At 39.6% G+C, this 10,965-nt stretch overlaps 1 protein-coding gene across 1 annotated transcript; it reads left to right on the top strand.

Annotated features, from left to right (window-relative positions):
- Positions 1–2,007: 2,007 nt before the first annotated feature.
- adra2c (adrenoceptor alpha 2C) lies at positions 2,008–5,925 on the top strand. Its single transcript, XM_005946155.3, has one exon. The coding sequence runs from the start codon at positions 2,374–2,376 to the stop codon at positions 3,721–3,723; it is 1,350 nt and encodes a 449-aa protein (XP_005946217.1). The 5' UTR covers positions 2,008–2,373; the 3' UTR covers positions 3,724–5,925.
- The last annotated feature ends 5,040 nt before the right edge of the window (positions 5,926–10,965 follow it).

Here is a 10,965-nt window from a genome sequence, read left to right as displayed (position 1 = left end):
AAATGCAGATTTCTCGTCCAGGAGCGACTCTGTATCACAAAAAAAAAAAAGAACAGAGCTGTAGTTTATGATTATACTGGAATAAAAAAGAATGAAACAGAACAAAAAGCACAGTAATTCGAAGCACACAAGTACGTATCCTTGGTTTAAAGAGATAAAAATAATCAGCTAAGTTTCTTTGACAGCTCAAAGCTGTCTCCTGGCTAGTTGCAAAAAGTGCCAACTTATTCCCTCTGAGGAAGACTCAACATTGAAAACAAGAAAAGGCTTGGTAATAGCTGAGATCCCTCACTGATGCCCCAGTTATATATAGATGAGCTGTGGCCCCAGGACACAACTTAATGACCATAATAAGACTTGACTGTTTGTTCAAAATCAGCTTAGAGTGCATCTACACTGACCTACGGCATCACTCTAGCCTAGGTTGAATTTAAAAAGGCGGCATGAGAAGGAACACTCTGTTTTTTGGATGGGTGCAGGGGGAAGGTTAGTGACTGTGATTCCACGCAGGCAGATGGACCATGAGCTCCTGAGCCCTCCTCATTCCACCTCATAGTCTTGATGCAGATCAATTTGGACTTAAGCATTTCTTGCGGCTGTGGCTGCTCTTTAATTCAGCATGGCTGCGTGCTCTACTGATTAATGGCAGGTACTTAGCCGGTAGACACGGTCAATAAACGCACTGGCCAAGGAACTTAATACCCAGCTATATGCCAAAGGCAAGAAAGGGTTTCTCCAGGAGGCAAAGCCACCCAGAGTGGATAGGGATAAGAGGAGCAGAGGAAGTCCAAAAACTTATCACAGGCTTTTTTGGGGATTGACCTACCAAAGTGAACTTGGATTTAATTTAAAGAACCTGGACTGTGCTGCTGCACCATGTGTGCAAGAGAAAAAGATACAGAGATAAGGAGAGAAAAAGAAATAGAAGTAAGTGTCCCTTGTGGCTAAAGTTTGCATGCACGTGTCCCAAGGAGAGAATGGATAAAAAAACATAAAGCCAGGATAACCTGGATGTCATGCTAGAGACATATCCCGCCCATTAGGCTAATGCATCCAAGGTAAGGGGATGAACTCGTGACTTTAAGATGTCTCCTCATTAATCATATTTCATGCACGCCCTATTTTGTTCTCTAGCTTATGTATTTACAGGGCTTTCTACGCCGAAGATTTTGCGCCTTTGGAATCCCCTAAAGGCGCGTGCGTCTCACTTTCCATCAGAACACACAACTGCGTCATGTAATCCTGTAATCCTTTTGATTACCACCATGCAAACACATGAAATATAACGGCAGTAGAGTGCAAAAAAGAGGGGACATTATTTCCATTATGTGTTTACACGTGTTCTTCTTATATTCATAAACCAGGGCGAAAGTTAAATGATGGGCCACATAGCTTAATAATAATAATAATAATAATAATAATAATAATAATAATAATAACATTTATATTCAGTTTGTTTAAGAAAACTATCGCTAATGTTCGTATGAATCGTATGTGTTGGCCAATTTGTCCCTCCGGAGCTGACTGTTACAATACTGACCTCCAGTGTGTGCACAGAAGGACAAAGCAGAGCGTGCCTTGCTTGGTGCGGGACTTCGCCGCTGTCAGTTTGACAGCAATGTGACCTCCAACGAGCAGCTCCTGCACACAGGCGCTCGGCGTGAGCGCACTCTAAAATAGATCTTCAAGAGTCAAATAAGAAAAGAGATTGTCTGATCGACTGTCCAATTTGTTACTGTCAGCCACTTTACACCGACAATGCAGCGAAACTGGACTCACATTAAGCAAGAGCTCCCCCAGCAGTAGCCAACACTGATCTTATCGACTATTCCCGTATAACTTGTAAAAAAAAAATTAAAAAAAATGTTTGCTTGCTTATTTGCTTCCTCTCCTCCAATAATCGCTCCCATCTCTTCTCCGGGGCGGAGCACGTCCCTGCTAGTTCTTTCTGAAAAAAAGAAAAAAGAAAAAAAAAAAAGACACGTGGTTCTTACAAACCTCTCTCAGGACACAGCGGGGAGGCGGAGGTGGAGAGATGCGGGCGCAGTCGGGGTGGGAGAGGACACGGTGAGGAAGGAGTCCGCTTTCTAACCATGGAAATTTTGCTGCTGAGCAGCGTGCGCTCTTGGAATAAGGACTTAAAAGACTTGTATATCTCATGCTCTTTCTCCTCCTCCCCTTTTCTCTCTGTTTTCATATGCATAAGAGAGACTTATATGGAGGATGTGGAACATTGCGGAGAGAAGAAAAATGCAATTTCATGTATATTTTTTTATTGTGAAATGTGCGCTCAAGTCTTAATTGGATATTTCTTTTTTCGGATTATTTCCGCACATTAATTTTTTTTTGTAAAAATCAAAACTGGACTTAAAAATGGATTTCTTTAATATCTCCAGCCTGGACGACAGGGTAGAGGCAGAAAATATCTCCTCTAATTCAACCTCTGAGAGCCAGTATACCCTGCTCGCTATCTGGTGTCTTGCTGGACTTGTCAGCTTCCTGATTTTGTTTACAATAGTCGGGAACGTTTTGGTTGTTATCGCCGTTTTAACGAGCAGAGCTCTAAAACCACCCCAGAACCTCTTTCTCGTCTCCTTGGCCAGTGCGGACATACTGGTAGCCACTCTGGTCATGCCCTTTTCACTGGCAAATGAACTTATGGGTTTCTGGTTTTTTGGCAAAATTTGGTGTGACATCTATCTAGCTCTGGATGTTTTGTTCTGCACCTCTTCTATTGTTCACCTGTGCGCTATTAGTTTGGACAGGTACTGGTCTGTGACACAGGCTGTAGAGTACAACTTAAAGAGAACACCTAAACGAGTTAAAGGCATGATTGTTGTGGTCTGGTTGATCTCAGCCATAATATCCTTCCCTCCACTGATATCAATGGACAGAAGCAGCAGCGAGGCCAGTCCCCAGTGTATGCTGAATGATGAGACCTGGTACATCCTCTACTCCAGCATAGGATCATTCTTTGCTCCCTGTGTTATTATGATCCTGGTCTATATTCGGATCTACCAAGTGGCAAAAACCAGGACCAGAACATTGTCAGAGAAGAAAAGGGATGTGGATTCACCGCTGGAGAATGGGATGGACCAAGCTGAACCGGGCATAGGTGGGTCTTTAAAGTCCAACAGGGGCGGGAGCATGAAAAATCAGGAACGCCAGAATGGGCATTGCCATGAGCAAGCGGTTCGAACACCCCTACCAAACGAGCCAAAACATCCAACAGACAACGATGACGACTTTGAAGATAGTAGCTCGTCAGACGAGAAACTTAAAAAAAGTTCTTGCTCCTCAAAACATCATCATGAAGACAGAAAAGACAGGAAGGCTAGCCGAAAGAGCAGCTCCGCCTCTAAATACTCCAGCAGGAAGTCGCGTGCCAGTTCCAAATCCATAGACTTGTTTTCATCTCGTCGCAAACGTCGGAGCACTGTCAATCGGAAGAAAGTCTCAGCTGCTCGGGAGAAACGCTTCACCTTCGTCCTTGCTGTGGTCATGGGCGTATTTGTTGTCTGCTGGTTCCCATTCTTCTTCTCCTACAGTCTGTATGGAATCTGCCGTGAACCATGCCAGATCCCTCTAACACTTTTCAAGTTCTTTTTTTGGATCGGCTACTGCAACAGCTCACTAAACCCAGTAATCTACACTATCTTCAACCAGGACTTCCGCAGAGCCTTCCAGAAAATCCTTTGTAAGTCATGGAAACGCTCTTTTTGAAGGATACAGCACGGCTGGGTGTGTAAGACCTTTTACTTTGCAGACAATAAGCTATGCTGTTCTGAACCGTTTGATAATGTGCTGGCCTCGGGTGTTTTCACATCTGTACTTTCAGGGACTGCATTAGAAATGAAGGCGTGATTAAAAGACCTAACAAAATGCACAAAGAAGGGGCTTAAACTACAGGTTCTCTGATAATATTCACAGAGGAGGCTTATTTGATGACTTTTAGGCTGTTTTTCCCTGATGTGGGCTTTGGTTCACCCTATACTGCTTTTCTCTTCACCTAAATAACATAAATGGTTTCCTAACAGGTACTGATGCATGCCTGCCACAGTGGCTGCACTTCATGAACTTCCCAGGAGGCAAAGGGTTTACAGAGACAGAGCCAATTTACAATGTGACCTCATTCACTGAATATAATGCGAAAGCCATGACAATCTCCTCACAACTGTTGTTTGTGACTTTAGATAATAGTATGTATCTTTTCTCTCTATCTATAAATCTGTTTTTCTTTAACTTCCTATGTCACACTCTCGACAGGAGGACCAATGGGACGAAGGGGCTCTTTGCTTACTGTTAAAGTAGCAAAAGTGTTTCACACAAAAAACTAACAAAAGAAAACAAAACAAAAAAAAGACATCTTGAAAAACAACAAATTCATATTTCTGCCTCAGTGTTTTGTGTGAACTTAAAAATGCCTAAACTGTGTGCTGCAGTGGAAACTTTTGTCATGTTATGGTGGACTTTGATTGGACGACACGTGCAGTACAGTGGTATCACAGACAGGTATGTTCACCTTCCTCACACTGCCGAGGAAAGCTGATGGAATACTGAGGTAGTACTGAAGCAGATGGGCATCTACTGAGGCATTCACTGTTTGTGCATATTTGTGTGTGTGTATGTGTGTGTGCGTGTGTGTGTCTGTGTGTGCAGTCTGGGGGGTTTACCGCATCTTATCCCACCTGCCTGTTAGTGAATGTGTGTGCATGTCTGAATGTTTGCGTGTAAGCCTACTTTTCCAAATGGCCTGATTCTTTCTGGTCAAATGTGTATCTATTCTTCTGCTTCTTATTTTTGTCATTCAACTTCTCTCCCTTATAGCCACAGTTAAAACCAAACACCTTATTGCTGTTTCAGTGTATGCTGCTCACACCCATATTTAGTAAGAACACTCAAGCATTTGTAGCCAGAAGGGCAGATGCTTTGTTCAAGTGTAAATAATTAAGATGATACAGTATTATTGTGTGGTGCCTCATAATCACACGTGTAAAGGATAACAATATTTTGTTTGTAAAATGAACAACACTCTGCGAGATTTCTATGTTACACCAACCTCTGTCCTTTTCTAAAAGAACAAGTGTTCACTTCTCTGCTTTGAACACATCTGAAAAGATCAAATAAAGAAATCTCTTAAGCTATCTTCTGAAGACTACAAGAGTGCATTAGTGCATTTGTTGTTACTGTATGGGATTTTTTGCCGCTCTGCCACTGTTGGTATAAAATGCACACCATCTGTGTGATCCATTGATTTACTTCCTCAAATTTCTGATTGCACCTTGACTTCTCACTGCAGCTACATGCTAAGCCAGTTTGTTACCAGTCTTGATTTTGCTTTGTACAAAGAGGGAAGACTTGCCATCACATACACTCCCCTCCTTCACTAACAGCCAGGCTGACTAAGTGAAATGGTGAATAGGTCAAAACCAGCAGGCAGCTATCTAGCAAATCCCCGGGATACTGGTAATGTCATGCTACATGCTTAAATACTTGATTCTGATTTCACTCGATTTTAACCGATATATAATTTAGTCAATATTGGCAGATATGACAGATATATATCCAATATATGTGTTACCCAATAGGAAACGAATTGCTTTTTTTTTCTTTTTTTCTTTTTAACAAATTTGTGCAGAAAATAAGGGCCAGTGTAATTTAGAACTGATGTTATCACATAATTTGTCCAGTGCAGCAGCTCTGACTCCGTTATTTACAATACTGTCAACACATGTAACAGAGTACGTGTCAAGGCCAAGCAGATTGTGGTGCAGTCAAGCAGTGTCTTCATGGTACGCGACATAGTGGAGTGCACTGCTGGTAAGTTAATAAAAAAATGATCTCATTGTTTTACCTTTTCAGTCGAACATGTTGCATCTTAAAACTTATTTATGAATATGTATCAATAAATAATCTTGGACATTATGTTATTGCCATGTCTCCCTGTTTTTGTTAATGGCCCCAAAAAATCAGTATCAGCCAGGCTAAAGATCTGACACAGTATGTGGATAAATGCACTGATTAAAAAAAATAAAAAACTACACTGAATCTCAGAAATGAAATGTGGAAATATCTTGTATTTTTCAACTATTCAGCAGGGCCAGACTACAGGAGAAGGGTCAGAGTGACTGATGGAAAGGATGACAGCATAAGACACCTGAACAAGAGACACACAGGATTGAACAGATCATTTAAGATCATTCTGTTTGTGCATCCAGTCGTGGTGACAGTGTGGCAGCTACCTTTGCTGCTTTGTCCATAGGAGCACCAGCAGTTGTTTCAATCAGACACATCTGGCTGTGACTGCTTGTTATAAGTGCAGTCCTCCACATGTGATTTATACAGATGTGGAGGATTGAATACATCTGAAATGATTTTCCTTTTCCTTTAGCAACAGTGTGCTGGGTTCCTTTGTTTTTCTCTTTGACTGTCCTGTTTCTCCCAAATCCCCATTTAAATTGTCAAAAATTGTTTTAGGTAAAATACATTCAGGTCAAACAATTCAGAAATAGTTACTAATGAGAACTCAAAATGTAGTGCTGAAAAACAAAGCCTTCGCAAAAGTGCAAAAAAAAAAAACTTCCACGAAAAGCCACGAGAGGCCCCATAGATTACAATTAAAACCCAACCTCAGAGAAGAAATTGACAAATTTACATCCTGGTTTTTACAGCCTTTTTATGATTAATCCTCTTAGATTTTTTTTTTATAAAGGCTTAAAGTTGCCCTGATTTACAGCAGTGCAGACACAACCAACTGTCACAGTCTGCTAGGCCTCATCTCTACCCATTCAAGTCACTGACCTGGACCTCTTAACTGTTTTCTTGTGCTGTTATTGTGTATTTTTGAGCACTTTTTAAAAGCACTTTTTAGAAAATCAAATTATTCGGCAACTAGTATGGACATTCCAGCAGGCAAAAATAACGCCGAGATGATGTTGTTTTATTTTTAACCACTTATCCAATTTAGATTCATTGGGCCTAACCTAACATGTCAGGTTACACATGAATTGTGGAATGAAGATGGAGTACCTGGAAGAAACCAGTGCAGACAGATCATATCATGCATACTCCACAGAGAAAGGCTCCAGAGAACCTGGAACTATGAATCAGAACCTTCTTACTGGGGGGTTACAGTGCTCACAGCCAGAAGCACTGTTTGTGGCTGTTAGTCCTGCTGCAAGAAATGAGACAAATATGAAAAGTGCCTGTTCTAAATGACTGTAGATTACTGGACAAATCTGTTCTTGTCAATGCCTGAATCACAGCAGATGCTGAAGAACCATACTACTGCTGTTATTCTTGCAAATTTAATGAATAAGATACACAACAAATAAGTGTGTACTTTAGCTAAGCAAAGCAGACAGTGTGCCTTTAGTGGAACTGAAGATTGAGGACAGCAATATCTAACCATGCTGAACTAACATTTTCAGGTTTATTTAGATGCTGTTTGCATTTTATTTGGGGAGGCAAGAGCTGTTTCTCCTGAATGTTTGCTCTCTGGCTCAATCAAGGCAAGGTGCAGAAGATGCATGTTCATATTCAAAGTTAGATAAGCTAGATACTTCAACAAGAAAGCCAGTGTGGGTTGTTGTTCGGTCTGTGGCTCATGTTGTGTAGCAGCCGACTGTCTGGCTCAGTGTTACCATCTGCTCTGCCTGTGATGAAATGTCGACATTACTGCTTCACCAATATTTGACTTGCTAAAACAAAATAAAATCTCTAGTCACATAAATTGAAACCAGAACTACTTTCTTCACATTCAGGACAAAACAAGGGGTTAAATTGTGAATCCAGGTACTAAAAGGTACTAGTTTATATGTAAAGCACACAAATTTGCTTTGTAGATGTTCATTTTTATCAATAAGATGCCCAGAGAAGTCAACGTTCTGGCTAATAAAGGGGTGTGGACCTCATACTATAGTTCATATACTTAATATCAAAATCAGTAAAAAATATCTCACCAATGTAAACATTTTTGATCACAGAAGGCACAAAAATGGACTTGTGTTTGTCTGGATGTCTTTATAATCATCTCCACTATTTGAAAGTTTCAAAAACAGCGCTTTCCTTTATAGTAGGGGACAGAGCCTTTCAGTCTGTTGCACCAAGGCTGTGGAACAGTTTACCACTACAATTACGTTTGCTTGACTCTGTGGATTCTTTTAAAAAACAGTTAAAAACTCTTCTGTTCAAACAAGCCTTTTGTTGATCTACATATTTTATTTTATTTTTTTACATTATTTACATTTGATCTTTTACATTGTATATAATGTCTATTGATTTTATTGTTTATTTTAATATTTTAATATTTGTGTACAGCGCTTTGTGATTGCCTGTCTGCGAAAAGCGCTTAATAAATAAAGTTTACTTACTTACTTACTTAGTACTTTATTGTTTTATGGTGTCCGGCTTACGAAGACCCCATTTAACGAAAAATTCAATTTACGAAGGCACTTAACGACAATATTTTTGCCCGTGGTACGACAAAATGCCCATGTAACAAAATCCGTTTGCGAAATGCGTTTCTCTGTTCCACGTGAAAGACGTATTGTTGTTGCAGTGCGCTATTCCGCGTGCTTTTCGTTTGCAATTATAATCCTATCGTTCATTCATAATGGGGCCGGCATAAGGCATAAATATGAGCGAGTTTAAAAAAATGTTTAAAAAATATCATTGCACAGTGTACGTATGTACATTAATTAACGTAAATAGCATAGGTATGCTTTCTTCAGCCTCCACCAAGAACTTCGTCTTCAGCCAGCATCTCCTCACTCAAAAGGCGATGGGAAAAGGTGCTTCGACTTATGAAAATTTTGACTTACGAAAGACCCTCTGGAACAAATTAATTTACTAAGTCCACTGTATATATACATATATGTATCTACTGATTGCATATTGAATTTCTTTACTCAGTTTAGTCAGACCCAGACTGATTTCAGAGAAAAGAAGCAGCATACTATGCAGGAGCTCTGGAAACAGATTGTGGGTAAGAGTACTGTAAAAAAATAAAAAAAAAAATCACTACCATAAATTTCTGAAGGCCATATAGTTGTAAATATGCTAGAGCCATGTCTTATAAACACAAACACGTTAATGACTGATGAGGCAGGCAATAGTGAAACCTAAGTCAGAGGTTTAGTTTTTAATTAATTCCATGCCCCATGGTATACTGCACCTGATGCATTAAAGCATTGCAAGGATGCATGCATGTACATGTACATAATGTCACAGACACAAAAGTGGCAGCAGTCGCGTTTTGGCCTTCAAAGATAAGCAAGACTTTATTTGAAATTGCAGACTGAACACTGAAACTGAAAGATTACAACTTATAGTGTAATTGTTGAAAACCTTGATCATGAAATTATCTCAATTAAATATAAAGTATTTGCAACAGTAGCCTTGTTTATTCATTATTGCAACTTTTTTAATGAAACTTTAATGATAACATTACTTACACATTAGATTTAATAGAATTAATAAGGCTGGCTGCTTCAGTAACAGATTGAACAGACAAAGCTTCACGTTGTCTCCATTAATCTTAATCAAAACAAATACTTTTGCAGTATCTGTAGGTTTGATTTTTCTCTACATGTTTGTTTCACTGCATCCCTCATGGTTCAGAAAAGATATCACAAATGTTGTATTGTTTGAAGAGTCTTTGATTTTCCAAAGATGTGTTCTGTTTGAAAGAAACTGCAGAACAAAATTCCCCCTTTTTTGAAGGCTGCTGTAACTCTCCAGCTGTCTGAGACCACGTAACAAAACAATATCTCTTCTGTTTCTTAGTACAACATTTAGCACATCTTCCAGACATGCGGTGCTTTTGTGTACTGTGTAAAGATTTCTACACTGTGAAGGGCCAACGACTGCTTCAACAAATCCTTGCGGGTGGTTACATTATTTATCATTGTATAAGATAAGATGACCTTTATTAGTCCCACAGGTGGGAAATTTGTTTTGTTACAGCAAAAGTGCAAAGTTATGTAGCAGAAATTAGAAAACACTGGAATGTAATAAAATAAAATAAAATAAAATACTATATACAATAGAATAAAATAGAAATACAAATGCTATATACAACTGAGTAAGAAAATACAAAAGTACAACTTCGTCAAAAGAAGAATTATATCAAATTAAATCAAACACTCTATGTAAAATGAAGATGTTTTCTCTCTCCAGGGGCCAGGTGGTTACATTGCCAGGTATGAGCAAAACCTCTGCTTGAGCCATCAGTAGAGGTCAGCTTTTACTAGAATGTGTATGTGCAATTATGCACTTTGTGCCTGCAGCTAAACAGTACTCACCAGAGACCCTGTAATCTAACCAGACATCAAATTTGGGTCAGAGTTTGCCATGAAGCTGGTATCATTTCTGCTGGCCCTTTAAGCCTACCTCATGTTTATTTATTTATTCATCTCCTGAAAGCTGGCTAGCATAGCCTAAACGACCAAGTAGAATAGATTCTGTCATCGCTGCGCCTGCCTCGTAGTGTTTATGAATTGCTGTATCAGCAGGGCACATCGTCACACTGTTGGTGGCTTGCTCCTGCCAGCAGACCTGAAGCAGAACTCAAAAGATCCATAATCACGTACATACAGTATAGAGATACTAACGCTTGTCTAGACATGTGCGTTGCTATATTTGATCATGTTCACAATCTAGTTACTATAGGAGAATTGTATTACCTAGGAAAAAGACATCCTTTCCTTTGTCCAGTGATGCTTGATTTTAAAGCTTGTGCTGCTCAGATCAGGCAGGACATGTCCTAATAATAAAAGAACACATATGCAATAGCTGAGCATCAACAGTATCAATCCATAAATATTTAAAATCTTTATGTAGCCTTCCTCTGGTGGGCGACAATCATGTCTTCAGTTCACCCTAAGCTTCTAAATCCCAATTGTCTCTGCTTCCCTCTCACTCATTTCAAAACTGATTTCAGCTGATTTGCATGAAGTGTCAGTG

Source organism: Haplochromis burtoni, unplaced genomic scaffold (genome assembly GCF_018398535.1).
Source record: "Haplochromis burtoni strain Fernald_Lab_line unplaced genomic scaffold, NCSU_Asbu1 Contig_452, whole genome shotgun sequence".
In the NCBI taxonomy this organism is placed as follows: Eukaryota; Metazoa; Chordata; class Actinopteri; order Cichliformes; family Cichlidae; genus Haplochromis; species Haplochromis burtoni.
The sequence above is the reverse complement of the archived record's forward strand: the minus strand, read 5'-3'. Positions and strand labels throughout refer to the sequence as shown.